Source organism: Chroicocephalus ridibundus, chromosome 3 (assembly GCF_963924245.1).
Source record: "Chroicocephalus ridibundus chromosome 3, bChrRid1.1, whole genome shotgun sequence".
Classification (NCBI taxonomy): domain Eukaryota; kingdom Metazoa; phylum Chordata; class Aves; order Charadriiformes; family Laridae; genus Chroicocephalus; species Chroicocephalus ridibundus.
In genome coordinates this window covers 79850409-79871519 of record NC_086286.1, presented here as the reverse complement: position 1 = coordinate 79871519, position 21111 = coordinate 79850409, and the positions used below count along the sequence as shown (strand labels likewise).

Genomic DNA, 21111 nt, shown 5'->3' with positions numbered 1-21111 from the left:
ACAGTAATGGTGGATCAAAGGTCCCTGGAATCTATTATTCTCTCAACTATTATCTAACACAGGATACTAAAAAGAATGAAATTCACTGTCATTTGCCATGAAGAAAGATAGCCTATTTTAAATGAGCAAACTCTATATTATTTCATTAATAACACTAAGTGAAAACAACAGTTAGGCTGTGACACAAAGTGACAAAAGTCATAAAACTGGAAGTTGAAACTGAACTTTCAGCCTTGGCTTTGAACTTTCTCATCTGCTTTTCAATTTGCTGCTTTAACAGCACGGAAATATTTAAGTGTCCAAAAGGCAACTCATCCTTCACAGCAGGTTGGAAAAAGAGTTTTCTCAAATAACCAGGGTGCCATCTCTGAGAAAACACCTATAAGACATGATTTAAAGTACCTTTCTACCCAGCTGCATATGTTGACTTCCAGCTAGAAAATGCCTGTTGGAGACATTTATTTTCCTGCCTTTCTGTGTTTATAGGAGGTATGTGGGTGAAGAGATGTAACGGGGCAAGTGTGAGTATTTGTCAGCACAAGCAAGCATACGTTTATTGCTTAAAAACATGCCAATGTCCCCCAAACTCCAAGCAACGGTCAGCATTTGGAAGTCAAAAAGACTGCGAGAGAGGGGAAGGACTTGAGCACTGGACGTGCCACCTGACAACACGATGCAGAAAACTGGCTTTTCAGTCCAAGCTCCTCTTTTGAAGCATGCAGAGCATCACTTGGAAATCTGGGTCTTGCATCAGGCAACCAGCCGGCTCACGAGACCAGGGTGTCCTTACACCTCCTTCCCCGACCGCTCCTGCTGAGCTACTCTGCCGTTACACAAAATGCTGAATTATTCATTCAGCCAGATGGCAAGAGAGTGAAAAAGAAGTCAGTCAGTCTCCAGGAGATTACAGAAGAGAAAGGTGGGACACCTGGACTCCAGTTCCTGCTTCACAAACTTACTGGGAGGGAAACAACATTACATATTTGGGCACTCCTGACCTTGGCATCCTACATCCCTGTATGAAGAGAATTCTCCTGAAAATTCAGAGGAGTACTGGGTATTTGCATCCTTTCAAATACTTGAGGAAGTCAAGCCCGGACTTCCTGCAGCCTCGGTTAATGCTTAGTCAGTGGCCAAAGAACACGGAGCAGTGTTACCAGCACATCTCCAGCTTGGGAATCCCACCTAGATATTTTTCTAGTTAAACTAGCCAACAAATCTTATCTGTGTTGTGCAACTGTTTGAAAGATAAAAAGCATATTTAATAGGGTCTTTAAAAAAAAAAAGCTTACAAAATTAAGAATTCCACTAATTCCAGGCAATGCAAGTCTATGACAACTGAACAGGTACTCTGATAACTACAGAGAGCAAACAGTTTTCTATCAACGACAATATTTTGCATCAAGTTCGTTCTACTACCTGCCATTTGTACACTTCATTTTATTACTGACAAAAACTACTTATCCCAACAAGGTGGCACTTTTGCAGGCAGACACCAGCAAACATGAAACAAATACCAAACCTGCGCAATGTATCTGAGCAAGCCCACCTCTGCGCAACTACCAGAGGTTCTAGAAACAACAGAACCACCACTGTTTCCTTAAAACAGCAGTACTACATGTTTAAAAAAGGAAGGTGAAAATGAGACATTTGAACCTGGTTAGGGTGGAAGAAGAGCAAGCCAAAAGAAGAGTTTAAAATGGAGCTAGCATAAAGGTGGTCTTTTCGGCTTACTGAAGTGAGCAAGTTGCAGCTATTGTAAACAGGAGTCTAAAAAGGGCAAGACAGGAGGTGATCAAAAGCTTTGGCAACAGCTGCTGTAGCACGGCCTTGGAAAAATGGGATGGTAGGATATACAATGCAAAGGAAGACAGTAAGACGCAGAACTGAATAAGGCATGTTGATGAAAAAACTCAAAAGATGAGGTATGAACTAAAGGATTAATTTGTGGATTGGATGACAGCACTGTCACCAAAGCAGAAATCAAAAGGAACACGACGATGGAGAAAAATCACATATTTTGTTACGGAAATGACCAAGATTCATTCCCTTATGACAGCAGCGTGTGTCAGCCAGACTGCTTATGGAACAAGCAGACACCACGCAGGACACCCATCCATCCAGGATTACCCAGACTTGCTCTATATGCCCTCAACAATAAGTATCCTCCAATTATATCTCATGCATCTATTCCGTAACACATTTCACATCACGGTTTAAAAATCGTTTTGACTATTCTGTGTTTAATTTAAATATTAAATATTTAAATACTTGCACTGAAACCAACTGCAAGGATAGGAAGGGAAATAAAAGGTCTCACTTGCAGGTAAATAGAAGAAACAGGCTACTAGCAATTAATTTTATGGCCATACTTTCTCTTACCTTATATTAGTTGTTTCTCAGCCCTCCAAGACTTTGAAGCATGGCTATCATTTTATTTGCAATGACTATGGGAGACGGTTTGAACCAACATAACAGAAATTCCCATTACTGTGGACTGTCAACTATGCAGAGACCGCCAGCATGACTTATCACTCCAAGTGTTTCTCTGAAATATCTCTGAAGAGTTTGTCTATAATTGTATTCAATGTAGCTGAAAGTTAAGGTGCAGTAACCTTGACATTAAAGCTCTGCTACTAATGACACTTGAAATACACAGAACCTTTTTATGCGAGAGAAAAGAAGGTAACCTTTTTTATGCAGTGAAGAATGAACACCTGATAAATGAGCAGTCCTGTTACGAGAATAGATTGTTCATATGTCTAACTGCACAGGAAAAAGGCATTAAAAAATAAAATGTGAATCACCAGAATAAAGTGCACCAGATAGGGTAGTGGGTTTATTTTATGTATACAAATATATATATATATATTTATCATGCTTATATAAAACATACTGTATATTCCAAAATATCAATAAATATCCAACTCATAGAGGAAAAAAACCTCAAAAACATATACTGCTTGCACAACCACAGATCCCCCATACTACCAAGGAAACCTGCCTTATTCCTAACAGCTGTAACTGCATTTATGTTAGTCAGCAATTAAAAGTATGGTTAACACACCTGCTCTCCTTTCCCCTCCTGAACTTTCAGTGTTCAGAATTGGATAGGGACATTAATACCATATATTAAAATGGTTTATTATAGGAATGATTTTGCTTTTCGCAAAGCAGAAGTATGCAGCAGATGGATATTGCCTGACAAGTACAAGGAATGAGACTAATAGCTAAAGGGAGACGGCAGACTTCTCGGAGACCTTGCCCCTTACACCAGGTGTGTTGACAGAATTGCCAGCAGGGAAAGGATAATAAACCTTTTGGAGCAAGGCAACGACTGCTGCTTCTGGGACCATATCAGCATAGTAACAAGCATTTGGTGCTGTTGACGTCTGCAAAGTTTTATCGTTATTATTAGTATATATTTTATGCAAATGGAGTTATCGTGTGATATTGAGAAAACGTGCCTTTTGATGAAAAAAAACCCTACCTACTATTACACCATTGGCATCATTTTCATCTATTTTAACCTTATTTACATCAGTTCTACAAGGTATTTGAAAATCTCACGCTTTCATTTTTTTTGGTCCTTTCATCCCAGAATGACTCAATCTATACATTTTAATAAGGGATAAAATGACATCAACCAATTCAAGCAACATTAACCCCAAGTGAGTGATGGTGGAGAGACAGCAATATGCTAATAAACCACCTTCAAGAACAAACTTACTTTCTGCAGAGTTCCTACCTGAGTCCACAAAATAGGATCAGTTATCGATTGCAACCACTACTGTAGTTCTGCTAAAATTCAATTTGTTGACTGGAACAGCAAATGCATTTAGTTGAACTTTTTGTACTGGTTTTGTTGCATGGATATCAGAAGCCAGAATGAAGTTTCATCTATAAAAGACTGAAGTAAGCTTTCCATAGAAAACTGTTTTCATGAAACATAGTATTATGAGAAAGAAATCAGAAATGTTTTACAGTATCTGAAACTTTCTTACATTTCTTCTCTTTCAGGAAATATTAGACATATAATTTATTTGGCTGTACCTGCTCTCTCCACAAAAAATTCCACAAATTTGGCCAAGTCTTTGGAAAAATTAAAAACTACAACTACAAATACTTTAACGGACTTCAAGAGTTGGGGAATCAAGCTCCCAAAACCTCACGTGCACTGAACATGCTTCACAATCACGCTGTCAGTGCTGATCAGAAAATTTCAATCGCTGCAAACACTAGGAAAAAAAAAAAAAAAAAATCACCTTTCTGGTTTCTATTTTGACTACCTAAGCACCTTCTCAAATACAACATGGTTAGAACACCACGTTGCATTCATATTCTTGAAATCTTTACCCCTAATTCTCTAACTCATTATTCCTCTTCTCAAATCACTGATCACTATCATCATACATATTTCCAGCAATTTAAAGTCAGAATGCAACCATTACCTCCAAATCTGAACTTGCTAGTCTTGCAATTCATCCATATCTAAAACCTTTTAACTTCAGTAACAATTTAACTTTCCCCTTATTCCAATAGCCAAGGTGCTACATAACATGGACTAATATTCTCCATTCCAATCTACTGAAAAACCATCTCATGCCCATTGAAAATGTTTCTGCAAAGACGATTAATTTTTATTAATGAGTCATTTCCATCAGGTTAATTCTTGCTATTGTTCCTCAGTGATTTCTCTTCCACTACTGCATCAAATGAAAACACACTTTGCTTGTGAAGATGAAGATCTGCTACATGAAGATGTCAGCATGCACTTTTATTTCACGATGTCTACTTAAAAGAGAATCAGTCCAAAAATTTGTTTCTCCCAATCCAGCTGTCATCCCTTAAAGAAAATTCAGTTTCTGTTAGAAGGAGATGATTTGACATTCTTTACCAGGATTCAACTTAGAACCCTTTTTCCCCACCTTCAAAAAGAAAACAGGCCAACAAAACAATAACAAAAATGTTTTTTAGGCAATGTTCCCTTGCCTGTCCCTGTTTTTCATGCCAAAGAAAATTTCTTATTATCTTGAACAATCCTGGCTAGAGCACTACAATAAGTGGCAACTTCTTCCTCTTTCCTTGTATTTTCCTTATCTACCTGCTCAATGTATGTACTCACACGCCCACCTTTATGCTGGAATATATGACAAATAACCAGGCTTCTCCGTCCAGCAACATTATACCCTGTCTCCACCACCCGCAATAATATGCTGGGGTTTTTTATTTATTTAGTACTGTTTGCTTTAGAAGCATCTCAGAGCTGTCAAATTCCACATGAAAATCTACTGAAAGTTAAAGGCCAGATACCAGTGAAGTGATATTCACTGGTACCAGTGAAGTGATATTTGTTTACTTAATGTATAATGTGATCGGGGTCCAGAACATGCCATTATTTCAGGTGGAAGAGAATGGATGTTGTATGGTCTGTATAAAGTCTCATGAACTCTAGGCAAAAAAGGACAATTTCTGAGCTAGGAGGGAATTGTTCATTAGCAGTCAGACCCACTCTTATTTATACTCAACCCCAAAACAATCCGTTACCACCACAGAAACAACATATTCCCCATACGTATCCAAATATGCCAAAGATTAGTATATACATACACTTATGGAGTATAACGAAGAGCTTCTCCTAAGCTCCATCCCAGCAGATGAAAAAGTTTGTATCTTCAGTTGCATTATATCAGAGTACTGACTGAATCATATTAAGAAAATAAATTAATAGGTACAGCAAGCCTTGTAATACTTAACTTCATATTGCTACAATTTCCCAAGTATTACAGAAATTTGTACTGAAACAGCATAATTGCATTTTAAAATTTGTCAAGGGAGAAGTTAATAGGTTGTGCCTGGGAAGAGGACAGCTGGTACTTCAGCAGATGGGAAAGCATGGGAGGTATTTTGGGACTGTAGGACAAATAAATTACATAGATACACTTACTTAAGAACTTGCTGTGAAGCAATTGGTCATATTGACATCATAGTTCTGAGGGATAAGCAGTCCCCAGAGCTGTTGTGTGATTTCATCACAGCACTAGATTGCGCTTAGGTGATGCTTGGAAATTTCTCTTCACGAATACTATTTTTTTTTTTTTTTTTTTTTTTTTAAGAAAATGTGAAAGTTCTCAAGCAGAGATTTGTTGCAAGGGAAAGATTTTTACAGCAGACCGCCAAAGAACAGCTCTGGCAAAATTGCTCTGGTACACGGAGATGTCATGCCCCAGGAAGGCTGTGGTAGGTCTTGTTACCCACAGGTCACCTGGCCTTCCTTTGAGAAGTTCCCACTAGGGTGAAGGCAGGACTTTGCTGCTCCCACAGCCGCTCCTGACCCACGGCAGAATTTTCATCAGTGCTGCTCTGGTTTTGTATGCCGTGCTGCACGTTGTGGCAGTCCAGTACTCGCTTCACAAGCGGTCGGAGGAGGAAGCTCCAGGAAAAGGGTGGGCTGGACAGACAGACAGCAGGCAGCATTATGGTTTCTCCAAGGTAAGCTATCCCTACTGTGCTTTCTATGATACTGAAAATTACTTCCTTTTTAAAAAACAAAACAAAACCCCCTTGTAATGTAAATTCTGAGTTTACCTTGCTCAGCTATGTAGTGCTAAACAGACTTATTTTGAACAAGATTTGAGTCCATATCTCTGCGGAGTCTTTGATTAGCTTTAATGCAGCGCCTTTTGATTTATTCTACAGCGTAAGGAGAGGACCTTTTCTTATTCAACGCATAATTGCTGTATTTGCACATGCTGTGTATGCTGAAAACAATAAAAAGTTAATGAAGAAAAGTACTGGTTGTAATGAATTAGTAATATTGTTAGATTTGTATTTGGAGTTGATTTTTATTGTTGTGGGAGGAAGATGATCAATAGGAATATGTAATCAAGTTGTATGTGCTTTTTGTCTCCCGGGACTCGTCTTGTAAATGAGATGAAGAATCTCACAGGATTTATCCTGGAGAGCAAAAACTAAATAGAATAATTTAGAATAATCGCTTAGATTTCCTCTCACTAAAAGCTCCGGGAAAGCTACCAAGGACTGGGAAAGAAAATTTTATAATCTTTAAGAAATGTGTAAGACACCAAGGCTCATGTTTTGGCACACTTTTCCCATTATCTTTCAAACAAATAATTTATCAAGAGCATTGTACTTCTTAATGTACTTAGACATTGAATATTTTAGGACCATGCATTTTCTCTACCAGTTAATTAGCTAAGCTTCCAAAGTACATGCTAGTTGGGATACTGCACCTTCGCTGAAAGCCAGCCTTCCAGAAGATAGGAATAAGAACAGTAAGTCCCAAAGGAAATCATTTTTATGATAAAGAGTCCTAATGTGCCCCAGTAAAGGTGAGGATTGATTGTTATGGCCTATTGTTACTATAATTAGAAGTCAAACACCAATTAGCAGTTCCATTAATAAGATTAATCTCTGCAATATCTGCAGCTGAGACCCAGGGCTTGTGTGCAATAAGCCAGTGTGAATTTAAAGTGCAACACCTATTCTGCACTAAAACTCCCAATTTGAATACTTACACCAGACGAAAGAAAAAACCTCTGCCTTCTTTTGAGTTCCTACATACACTATTCGTCTTACTACATTTTTCTCATTTCTTGCTTTTTATTTTGTTTAAACACATTCTATCATGATTTACACCATTGATGGCAATAGGTGCAATGCAGCATGAAGTCTCACACACTCCGATTCGCAGCCACTCCCTCTGCATCACACCAGCTCAGAGTAAATATAATTTAGTTTTCCATTACTAGTAAACTCAGACAAGTAGTAATGGAAAAAAAAACCCCAACTTCTTACAAGTATGGAAGTTATATGTTAGGCATCATTTATTTACTTCAAAATAAGAAGGGAAGAAACAACCAAATCCAATCTCCCAAGTTAATACACCACACAGTTCAGAGAGTGAAAGAAGGGCAAGGTCTGAAGATGAGGTGAAAAGTCACACACTCACGCTCTTTATATTTTTCTAGGTACCAAAATCACCGTTTGTATGGTTATTCTTTGACTTTATTTCACCTGAGTGTTGCCTTTTACAGACAAACAGAATGTAAGTCTCAAAGAGAATTTGTCCACAGATAAACGTACACTATGCAAGGTAAAAAGAAGTTTTATAAAATATAGTACCAAGACAACCTCTAAGTGTTGCTTTTACTGGAACCATACAATTAGTCTCACCTTCAACAAAATTTCCTCATGTTTGACATGGCTTACGAGCCAAGAGGCTTTGTAATAAGTGGATTTGCATTTTCCTTTCTTCCTTTTAAAGGGAGACTATCTGATTTCTTTGCGTCAGACTATTAATTAATCAAATATAGATTTATGTGGAGACACATTTCAGTTGGAAACCATTTAAACAATTACTAAAAATTACAAACATCTTGAAGCTTGTCTACAGTAGAAACAACTTGCTGGCAAAACTCTACTGGTGAGCTGAGCAAGCGAAGGTACAGCTTACACAGTGCAAGACCCCCTTTGCCAGAGTAGCATTTACCTGATCCTGAACCAGAAGGCAGCCCTTTGCTACTGTAGTCACCTACTCCAATTGGAGATGTGACAGTCTTCTGAGTCAAGAAGAGCATTATCATCTCTCAGCTGTTTGGCTGCATTCACACAGAAAGGACAGAAGCTACTTGCCAATAACTGGAGCTCTCAGGGAACGCAGAGCCCAAGGTACACATCCTCGTGGAGTATTTATTCTGTTTATCACTCAAAGTTGAACACATTTTACATTTTCTCAACTTCCAGAGAAGTTGTGCCCACACCTCGTCCGCTACTACAATAAATACACAAAGCAGAGTATTGCCATTTCAGATCCCTCTCAACCATTAAATCCCAGTTCAAAAGTAGTCCAGGACACATACAGCAGTAGTCAACAAACCAATGCCCATTTGTGTAAATTTGTGCAGACTGCAAGTTTCAAAAGCATACTATAACAAGCATATAACCTCTACACTTTTGACTATACTAGTCCATATCTACCTTTACAGACTGAAGTTGTCCAACGATCATCATTCACGTAGCTTAAATTCCCTGGAGGCAGCCTGATTGCCTTTCATGCATACAGTAATTAAAGACTGCTCTAACAAGCACAGCATCACCTCTGTTACGCCTGCCATGGCATGGGTTTTGGAGAAAGAACAGAGAGAGTTGCAGATGGTGAGCTGTCACCTATGAGAAATGGAAGAAATTTCTAGTGTCCCCACTAATACACAGCAATTTTTGGTGGCATATCCCTAAGACAGAGAAGACTTTATGCTTGTGTTCTCATAGTAGGCCTTGACACAGCCCATGCTACTGATTTTGAAAATCTTATGATGGAAAGCCCTTTGGATATTTCAGCTCTGAAATGACCTTAAGGACACCAAACAGGCTAGATTATGCCAACATCAGTCTGGTTTCTTGTGAGCTACATATTCATGGATGCACACCAACTACAGCGTTAAACACAGAGCATGAGGCTAAAGGCAGGGGACAGAAAGTTCACACATCTGTTTAAAACACATTTTGATTATCACCTTGTGAAGATGACCATGTTCTTGAAACACCTGACCTTCATGACCTCATTGCTGACTCTGCTTTGAGCAGGAGGCTGGTCTACAGACCTCCTGAGATTCCTTCCTATTTGAATTATCCTGTGAACCCAGATGTACTATGAGCAGCATCTGGTTTACCCTGAAAGGAGGGTAATGGAAGGTTTAACCTTCTCTGAAGATGGCGTAAAGCTCTTTCTTTGGAATCCAGGGGAAGAAAATTAAGTTAAGGCAAAGCTTTGTTTTCCTATCTCCAAAGAAAAGCTAGGAGTAAGCTAGATAGAACTGCAAAGGGACAGAGCAGTATGTCTTCTGTCCTTAGAATGACACCTACCCTCTCCTGACTTCTTTGCAATCAAAGAAACTTCCAGAGGAAAAGCAACCAATGGGTGAATGAACCCTCTGTTAAGCTCCGGTATTTCTTGAAGACCTTTAAGTTGCAAATCAACATTCATTTAGAGAAGGTGAGAACAAGATGATGTTGGCAATGCTGCAATGACAAAGAGCACATGAAATCAGACTGTGTGAACTGTGTGTGTCTGTCTCCAAAAAAGGGTACGCAGGGCACTTAGTAAGAATTACTACTGGAACCTGATGAGCAAAAGACCCATCACCACAACAACAAGGATTTGGCATCTGCTGCTAACTTCCACTTAAATTGGGCTTTTGTTGGAAGCAGAATCCATGCTGGTTCCAAAATCATTACTAAAACACTAAGTAAAAGAAGTGTATGTTCATGATCACTGTCACTACAGTATTACCACCACTCTTCCAAGCAGCAGTAAGAATTCTGATTCAGAGACAAGTTTATCCAGTGAATACCTTCATCTTGTAGGAAAGCACATTCATCTTGCAAGAGATGAATTCCTGGAGCTTTAAAGACCATTGCATCATTCTGAGGGAGAAGAGGCAGGGACAGAGCCCAGTATTGATACTACCAATCCAGCAATCTGTTTGCTGTATTTACCAAGTTTTAGTACAGATCTGAAATAGTATTTTCTATATTTCACTCTACACACGCGTAGACACACACCGGCTGAGTCTGGTAGAATAGAAAGGTCTGCTTGTCAATGACCATAGAATTCACCAGTGTGAATGTACAGGCAGATTTGACTGAAAAAAGGATTTTTTTTTTTTTTTTTAAAACCTTTGACAAGCATCCAAGGAAATCTGCAGAGCTGACTCAATGGATGTCAGTGCTAGAGGGTATTTTTGAAACTGGCACTAATGGCAAAAAAAAAAAAAAAAAAAAAGGAAAAAGATGCAAAACATGAGAGAGAGAAGAAAATAACTTACTGTATTAGAGCGAAGGATACTGAGGCCTGAAGAGATGGCCTAAGTTCGTTCTTTGGTGTCACTTGTATTTTAAGCTACAATAGAGAGGCTAGGTGAGGAATTCATTACTCAATATAAAGCCAAGGAGATTCCTCAGTCCCCAGCCAGTAGTGTCTGGCAGTGCCATACACGAACAGAAAAAGACACCTCTTTGGGTATTTAGTGAGAGGACCCAAGCCAGTCTTGCCATCTTCGACTGTAAGAATCTAGCTCTGATTACGAAGCATAAAGCTGTAAGTGTTCAGAGACATGTGACCCTGGAGCTTCAATTAAAAGCCTCACTTCCAGCAGCAAAGTAAAAGAACAGCAAACTGCATACTCAACCATTCAAGTGAGTTTTGCTCTGAAAGAAGGCAACAGAGAGGAGTGTCAGACTGTAGTGTAATCACCAGTTAGGAAATGGATCTCAAAGCTCTTACAAAGCTCTAGGCTCCTGTGTCATGTCTAAGGTGTTCTCTGATACTATTAGCATGATAAATTATCATTATTCAGATTCTGCCTAAATCCAAATGTGAGTCCTACTTTCTCTTCGGCACAGGAGTAGGAAAGAGTTTCAAGGGAATCCGGGATGCACGCTTTGCTTGAGTACAGGCAATGACATCAACCCTTACATGATACTGCTTGCACATTCTGTAGCGAGCACTGCACTTCATCATTACATTTGCAATGCTTCTGTAGCCAAGGAAATATTTTCATAAAAGCTAAGAGACCAGCAGAATGTTTCAACTTTAGGAAATGCGTCCAACAGCTGAAATAGAGCTGTTTATCATGCTGCTGTTTCTCCTCTTCATCCTCTTTTGGGATCACTGGTGCTGAGCTGGAAGTAAAGCCAGGTTCTTCTCCCCACCAATAGGAATAAAGTCAGGTTGCTGGCAACATGATAGGGAGGCGGCTGTACAGAGTAAAGCATGCCAAGCGGACTTCTATAACACTTCCACCCTTATCTTCAGCATGGCTCATAAGGCAACCAGCAGCTACTATGATATCCTTGCATACAATGACCCCCACAGCCCCAGCTTAATGCGCGCAGGTCACGTCTCCCGCAAATTATGAAGTGCTAAAGCTGGAGGCAACGCCGGCCAGAGACAGCACCATATAACTACACTAGCCCTGTTCCTGTAACGACCTAAATTGTAATCCTCATTATTCTGGAGAAGATTGCTCTCTGGTAGCAGGCATCATTTTTGTTCCATTGTGTACCAGTAAAAAACAGATGCCAGCTAAGCAGCTAGCTAATCTATTTTTATAAGTTTAGGTCAATTGTCCCATGAACTGACATATCTAGAGATTAGAAGAACAGGATAAAAAAGTTTTTGGCTATTCCAAATTCAGCTCTCAGTGTCTTTCTGTTTTAGTTATAGTTATTGTATCGCTTGCTTATATTGTGATTCAAGAATATGAAATAAGGAGGAGAGGTTATGCAGAACATGACAGAGACTCCAGGATGAAAAAAGTCCACCATGCTTTTTTTGTGGTTTTCTAAGTTAAATAATTATTGTACTGTTACATCTTCCTGGTCACAGATTGTACGTTTACTGTAGTACCAGATATAGCAGACTGATGTAACGTAGCTATCCAACTGTGGGACTGAATATTTAAAGAGAGCACAAGAACTGGTTCCAACACAAACAGTGGGAAAAGAAAGATTGGGCTGGTGCAATCGCTGACAAGTACTGGAACAACTTAGCTCATGCTCAAATTTCAGGAATGCAATTAATTAATCACTACTAAGTACCCTAAAATCAAGTGAGCCATATCCCAGCTAATAGTCCACAATGTAACGTTCACAGCACGTATCAGGCAATGAAGATGCTCATTACAGTGCCAGGAATAATATTTCCAGCAAAATATTATATATAAAGATGAAGTAATTATATGGCATGGCAACAAAGAGCGCTGTATAGTTTACAGCTGAGCTTAAAATCTGTAAGAATCTATTTCCAAAAAATACTTTCCAAAGCTGGAGACATATATGAACAATAAAGGATTAAGCATACTTCTTCACTTCGTATCACTCAGGGATATACTTTGCCTTTGATACGTACGTCTAATATACACACCACATATAATTACACCGTAACCAAGACAGCAGACAAAAATGTACTATTGGAAAACAATGTCCTTTTGTTCTTATTCAGGAGAAAGCAGTTTGTAAGACGCTATTTGTAATACATAAAACAATCACAAAAGCCCTTTAAGTTCACAATTTTACAAGCTGTCTGTTCTCTTAGCTTTATACAATGGAGAAATCCAAACCAGAAATTAGACTCACATTTAAGAGTGTGTTTGGAAAAGTATTTGGAAAATAAAGGAGTCCAAAGTCAAAGGCAAAGCCCACAGTGACTTCAGCTAAGGGCAAGAACTGGACACAATCACATTACAAAATGAAACAACACATCGGCATTCTCCTCGCATTTACACCATGCTACAGATTTAAAGTGTCATTGAAAATCCATTTAAATTAACAACTCCATAGTTATCACTTTTGCAGACGGTAATCAACCTTAAGTGAACCTGTGTGGGTGTATTCAAAACTGCTTCATTTTTTGAGTATCTTTGTAACTCTGAACTAGATATTATAATGGCTATTGACTTGCTCAAACTTAGATTATTAGGCTAGATTTTCAGCTGGTTGAACTGGCATAGTTCCAATGATGTCCATTTACACCAACTGGCTCATTATTAATTCAAGGTCTTATTTGCTCCTTAATGAATACTTCCACTAGTCACCTTCCCAACGGCAGCTTTAAACGCTCAAACGTTACCTCCATGGTCAGAATCATCATACTCAAGAACTTAGTTATCAAAAAATAATGCTTTTTCTCTCCTTTCATGAGGCATACTTAAGGTAAACTTTTTTAATCATTTACAAAACAAACTAAAATACCTCCTGTGCCATAATTAACTAACTAGAATGATGCTTTCATACAACATCATTTGCATATAAATATAAAAATTTTACAACCCTAAGGGGACATTAAGGACAAAACAAAACAAGAATGGAATTAAGCAGCTAAAGGGACAACACAGCCCTCCATAACAAGCCACTTTTATAGCCTTGTTTTTTTTCTTACTTATTGTTATTTCTGTCTGTACCCATTCATACGTATTTTCCTTTTCTGTTATTTTAAGATACTACATATTTTTTAACGTCTTTATTTGTTTGGTCTTTTCAATTTTACAATGCTATCCCTGCACTTCTAAAACACATCAGGATACCAACACGCCACTAAGTTTGTGTGCTTTCACTTAATATAGCACAGTGGTCAGAAACACAATTAACTGAAAATACGGGAGTCTGTTTCCTCAACCAAGGAACATTCATAATTTTTCAAAAGGATTTCAAAATTTCATATATTACCGTTTTTCAACCAAATCTCACTTCAGTGGAACAGTTAACTGGCAAATACGCAAAGGAGAGCAACCACTATTTTTATCGCTGTTGTTACTGGCATTAAGCAATTTAGTTTAAATACGCAGAAAAATATTTAGGAACTTGATGAAGCTGAATTATCTCAGTGAGAGCCTGAGGAACCTTATTGGTAGGCTCAGTAATTCTGCAGTGACACGTGGGAGGTAAAAACTTTATTCTACACTGCTGTTTCATGAGAAAATATCCTTCAAGGGGACTATAGCAAAACTTACATGCTCAGTGAAACCAGCTGGTATTTCACAAGACTGGCAATCTGACTCTGAAATTTCTAGTAAGTAGGTGTACCCAAGTAACACTTGAATAACTCAAAATGAAAACGCTCTATTAAAAATATTTTCTAGCTTCTTTACTTTTTTTATTCCAACTGCCTCTTGACATAAACTTTCAAATAACTATCTTGATTCAAACGTTTTTAATTTGGTTGTGTCCAAAAGCCACAATGAAGATATAGGTGTGGATATTATAAGAGCTATACAAAGAGTAGGAAACGGTTTTCACTGTGGAAAGCTTATAATAAGCTTGAGGAACAAAGTTTTGTGATTAGGAAAGTACTGATTTTCCTTGACAGCTGAGCAGGCCACTTAAGATGCTTTGATACCACCATGAAGTTGCCCATCAAACGTACCTTGGTGCATCTTGCTAAAGAAACTTACTACGTACCTGGAATAAATTCCACTGACCATGTTGTGCTGGAAAGAGAGTTCTGCCGTGCTGGGTCCAGCAGCTTTGGAAATAAGCAGTATGACCAAACCTCGCATCTGTAAATTATTTCGGCTATCGTACACAAAACCCCTGCAAAAAGAAAAGAAAAAAACCCCATGTTTTCACAATCCATTTTCACTGGTCATACCAAAGTGGAAAGAAAGACTCGGAAATCAGGCTGCCATTATTTTGTCAAGTCTTTAATATTCACGTTTGCATGGAAATAAGCTGCAATTATTAATCATGATCTTTTGTCATCCTTTACATGACACAATTAAATACTACTATTGCAGTAGGCAGGTATTTCTGATTAAATCTTGTTTATTTCCAAGGAGCAGCTTATATCCTGCATTTCACGTCAGGAGTATTGCAGAATAATTCAATGTGATCTACTGTAACAGGAACATAAGAGCTTTCAGTTTGTTGTTTGAAGTATGAAAAAAAAGCCAAAAGAAGCCTGGTACTTCAAGAGAAGAAAGGGAAAGGTGGCAAGGTACAACCAGAATCTATAATCTGCTGGAAGAAAACAGAAAACTATAAACAGAAGACTATTTAGATCAGAGAGGTTAAGAACAGACCGCACAATACATACAACATGACTAAGCATATTAGGAAAAGACTTTGCAGAACTGATGAAAAACATGAAATAAGAGATATCTGAAGTAGTAACATGGGCTGTTTTAAACAACTGTTTCAAATGCTACACCTTTAAATTTGGGGTCAGAAGGAAACTGCCTCCAAAAACATACCTGTTGAAAGCAATGCTAAATGACCACTTAGATAAACCATCTCAGAAATTAACTTGTTTTAAAGCAAACTTAGCCTTCCTTTTTGACTCCAATGTCTCCAGTTGCATTCCTCCTGTCCTTGTTAAGCTGCCTTCCACTTCCTATGTTCAGGCTAAATAGGTAGAATAAAGGATAATATATTCCAGATGCTACTAAATTTGTAAACGAATTTCCAATAAATAAGACCCCACATCTCTGATATCATCTAGATATTTGTTAAATAAATCATATGAAGAACTACATCATTGATTACTAAGCACTTCAACTCATTTTATTCCAGAGTATCATTTTAGTCCTAATAACTGAAGGAAATCAAAATAGAACTGTCTTTAAAACATCTGAATGAAAGTCTACGATGTTGATCTTGGAAGTATGTTTGAATAGAGAACAGTAGATGCAACCTTAAAGTTTCATTTGAATTTTTTTCAATACATTTACACCACTTCACAACACAAGAATATCTTCAGTATGCTATTTCATTTACACAGACACATAAACATTAAAAAAAGAAAGCATTTAAATAGCACCCTTCTGTGTGAAAGGTCCTGTGCAAAAAAAAAATCTTGACTTCCTGAGTCTTTACAACCTTCCCTACAGTGATGGGGAAACGGCGCAAACGACATGTCTCAAAGGTCTAGGAGGAGAACGAGCAGGTTCTGGTGCTAGACAACTACTGGGCTTGACCTTCACACCTGCACTGCTTCCAGGCTGATACTTCCCCCTCCAGAGAAGCTCTGAGCTCACACTCAGTGTAGCTACAGCCTATAAACACCACTAACAATTAACATAAGAGGAGGCCAGTATGGCCAATACAGCTTTTTACCACAACCCACAACATTTCTAGCTCTGGTAGGGCCCGATGAGCCAAACAGGAACATGGCTTTTTGTTCTGTGTCCCTTCTAACACGCCCACATCCCATTTGCCACCCCTGCAGACCAGCTGGCCCCCCCAGGACAAGGTAGGGGTGGGGTGTACCGAGCCTGATGGCACTACACCCAACTCTCAGCAACGTGGGCAGCTGTGGTGTTAGAGAAGTTATCAACATCTGCTAAATTTTCAAAAGAGTGAACGAGTGTGCACGGCCTCAGCCAGTAACAGAGTTTGGTTAGCTGAACCAAAGTTGAGGTTTTAAGAACCAAGTGGGTACCAAACGATTACAATCAAAGCCGAAATTTAGCCAAAAGCAAGCACTATCCACCCATCTTAATCTGCAATAACGCAATTAAATGGTAGTCTCTCTTAACAGAGCAGTAAAATGCAAATAGCAATTAACACATTACCTTGCTGGCTATCTTAAAATAAACCAATTAAAACGTTTCTCAAAATTAAGAAAACATGAGGAATCAACATCTTCGTGGAAGAGACTCAGCACAGATTTTAGCACGTGAGATTCAAACATAACTTCTTGAGGAGAAACCATGCCACAGAGCCGCCAGCTCTCACTTCTTCCATCCTCAAAGAGCTTAAAAAACAATAATAAAAAAACCCCACCACAAAAAAAACCCACCAAACAATGCCCACAACACCACAATCCTGACTAAAACAGCATAAAAACCAGTGAAAGGAAGATATTATATAACTTCCCAGAGCAGATTTTTTTTTTTTTTTTTTTTTTTTTTAATATCAGTCCCCCAGTACTTCCCAACCGCTCAAATCCAGGAAAGATTGCACAGCTCAGATCTCTTCCCAAGAGCACACGCTGTGGGCCTGCAATGTGCACCTTTATTTTGTTTACCAGGTACATGTAAGTGAGGTATTTTAAGCATGAAGGGACAGCTGCTTGCCTTCAGCATTCTGTAAATTTATAACTTGCATACCTTTATTCTCACCAAGCACACAAAACCCCCCACTTCTCTTACCAGGTTCCAAAATACAGTTTACAGAATGCAGCCAAGACAGTTACAACTTAAATTAAAACTTAAAAAAAAATCCATAGATTTCCAAAGTCAGAGCCACAAAGAACATTAAACTGCCCAGGAAAAAACAGAAAATACATATGATTAATAATATATAGCGTGTATGCATCCTGTACACAGAATTCGTTAATTGTTTGTGGTGGTGTAAGTACTTATCTGGCTTGAACTTCAGTTGACCACATTACTCTCGACCACACGAGTTACACAGATGACGCAACTAAATACAACTATATTTCCTCAACACTATTTACAACTCCATCATTTTTAAAGAAAAGTGGTTTTAGGAAAAAAATTGTTTCTTTCCACATACATATGCTGTTAGAGTCAGAGTACCTTACTAAATGCAGGATCCCATAAGAAATTAATAACACCTTTTTAAAAAAAAACAAAAAAACCAAAATACTGCAAATTATGGCGATACTTTTAACAATCATGCCCTACTGTACTCTACAGCTTGCCAAGGGACAGGACATTACAGGAGTAGGAAGGTGTTCACCGGAGGATTATAAAGCACTGGCCTTTAAATAAGCCCCTGCCTAGACAGACACCAGTAGAAGTGAAGCACTACAGTACTTCTACCTGATTCAGACTAGGTGACGAACAGAAGCAGAAAATTACCCGTGCTGAAAATACTCCATCACTTTCGTAGCAATAACAAAAACAAGCGTTCAGTGCTGTTCAGGGGGGTTGCAACAGCACTAGCAACAGATGCCTTGCATTCTTAGCAGAAAACGATTAATGGGAAGTGCAGCTGTGGGTGGAGGGGGGAAGAACAGGACATAAAAATCAAATAGCGTAATAATAAGGAGCAACAGGTCTGTCATTTCTACACCTAATCATATAGCCTATATGTTACATATGGTTTGGATGTAATTTCAGACAGGATTTTCTATGAATTACCAAACCAGTAGTCAAAGTCTAATTCCATTCAAAACGTGACTGAAGTTGTGTTACTGACATGTAACATATCCAGGCTAAAGCAAACCGCATTAGACTTGAAACAAATAAAGCCTACGGTCATCATCCTTTAGACACTGGAAACTACTGCAGCTACTTGACATGGCTTCAGGGGTCACATTCACATTCTGAATTAAGCTCCCAAGAGATATTCCGCACAAGGAACAGCTACACAAAAGTCTTCCAGATGGTGCAATTAGTCTTGATGGGTATGTGGCAGGAGACAGGTGCCTCTAGGGAAAAAAGTGAACTAAAGCAACCCAAGTGAAATTGTGCATACAAAAAAAAAAAAAAAAAAAGATGCATCAAGCTGAAACTCTTTTGGAAAACCTCTGTTTTCCCAACACGTACACCACAAGTACACGCATAGGGTACCCAAGAAAGAAACATTAACATAATTTTCATTGCTCTAAGTTACAGGCTGGGTATCTCGCAAATTACATACTTCATCCTCAGGGGATTGCATAGCAAAAAAGGTAGGAAAGTCAAACACTTCCACAATTCACTTTTGCAAAACATTAAGAATTTGGGGAAGGGAGGGAAGGCATTTACTCTAGATATTATCTGTGTGACAGAAGAACCCATTTGAAAACTAGCAGATTCACGGTTTTAAACACAGAACAGCGTTCACAAAAAAATTCATCTTGGAGCACCGGGGAGAAGCGCCCAGCTCTGAGACATGCGCGGTACGACACTGTACAGGCACAAGAGACTCACACCACCCACTCAAGCAATGACACTGGCTAATAGCTAATGTGCTGCAAATTACACCTCCTACTACCAGAGTTCGGTTGCTGCAGAGAATAAATCAAGCAAACACGAGCATTTCACTTGAGGCTTTGTGTATTTCTCCACATGTGCAGCCATTTCAGTAGACGTTGCAGTTAAAATATTCACCTTCAATAATTGTCAGGTTTAACTCCATCGGTAATTTACACTTGCATTACAAAAAAAAAGTATAAAATCTACTATTTATTGCAAGCACCATTCGTAGTTTTGAGCAATCTTATTTACATACTGCAAAGATTTTAAATTATTCGCATAAGACAAAAATAGCTAATGTTCTCTACCACTTTTTTCATTAAATTAAACCCTGAAATTAAACAATAGAGAGGAAATATGGCAAATACAACAGTTACTGTAAGGAAGAGATGGACGTGAGGGAAATTTAATGGTACCAAATGGGAGTTTAAAAAAGAAAAAAAAAGCCCAGGCAGCTGTGAAGTCAACTGACTCTGCAAGTGGGTGTAGCAGAAGACAGTATACTTAAGGGTAGTAGTGCTAGTTCAAATTTAACCGCTAAGAATGCAGAACAAACTTCCCACCAAAGCAGATATGACAGGAACAGTGTGGTGAGTAGAAGCAGGGAAGCGATGGTCCTCCTGTATTCGGCACTGGTGAGGCCCCACCCTGAGTACTGTGTCCAGTTTTGGGCCCCTCACCACAAAAAAGACATTGAGGTGCTGGAGCGGGTCCACAGAAGGACAACAAACCTGGTGAGGGGTCTGGAGAACAAGTCTTATGAGGCGCAGCTGAGGGAACCGGGGTTGTTTATCCTGGAGAAGAGGAGGCTGAGGGGAGATCACATCTCTCTCTACAACTACCTGAAAAGAGGGTGTAGCGAGGTGGGACTCAGTCTCTTCTCCCAAGTACCAGGCAATAGGACAAGAGGAAAGGGCCTCAAGTTGCACCAGGGGAGGTTTAGGAAAAATTTTTATACTGAAAGGGTCATCAAGCATTAGAACAGGCTGCCCAGGGAAGTGGTTGAGTTAGAGATATGGTTTAGTGATGTTTTTTGTCAGAGTCAGGTTGATGGTTGGACTAGATGATCTGAAAGGTCCCTTCCAACCCAGGCAATTCTATGATTCTAAGGTATTTCAAAAGGGCCAAAAAGGGGTTGTTAAATGTTTAGTCAAATGGTTTTAGTATTTCCCAAAGGTTCTGCTCATGACTGAAGCAGACGAGAGCTGCTGGATTTGCAGCCCTTTCATCCATTACCCTGGCAGGCCAGCAGGAGCCCCTCCACCATTGCCCAGGTGTGTGCTCTACTAGCCACTGGCCTGCTGGCAGGGGCTGAAGTGAACAGACCACTGTGCTCCTCACCTCCACTGGTGATTTTGCATCCTTTCCATGCATTTTATTGAAGGTGTCCCACTGATAAGATCAATCATTTTGTTTCAGGTTATACACGAGCTCTGTTTAGCTACAAGGGGAAGGAAAGCAGGGAGAGATACGGGGTGGTGACTAGCCATTCCTCTGCCTTCCCACTTCAGATGTCAAACAAAAGGAGGGGAAAAAAAAAATAATCACCTGTTCACACAGCTCTAATAAAAAGCAGCTGGGAAAGTCTGTAACACAACCAAAATCAATTATGCTGATGAAGAAGATTTATAAGCCTAGGATAATGTCATTGAGAACACAGGCTAGT

At 39.0% G+C, this 21111-nt stretch overlaps 1 protein-coding gene across 1 annotated transcript in view; it reads right to left on the bottom strand.

Moving 5' to 3' along the window:
• Nucleotides 1-21111, bottom strand: part of PDSS2 (decaprenyl diphosphate synthase subunit 2) — a 120771-nt gene that overhangs the window by 55698 nt on the left and 43962 nt on the right. Inside the window, exon 2 of the mRNA XM_063329845.1 lies at nucleotides 14980-15111. Within this exon, the coding sequence (XP_063185915.1) occupies nucleotides 14980-15111 (132 nt within the window). The remainder of the gene's footprint in view (nucleotides 1-14979; nucleotides 15112-21111) is intronic.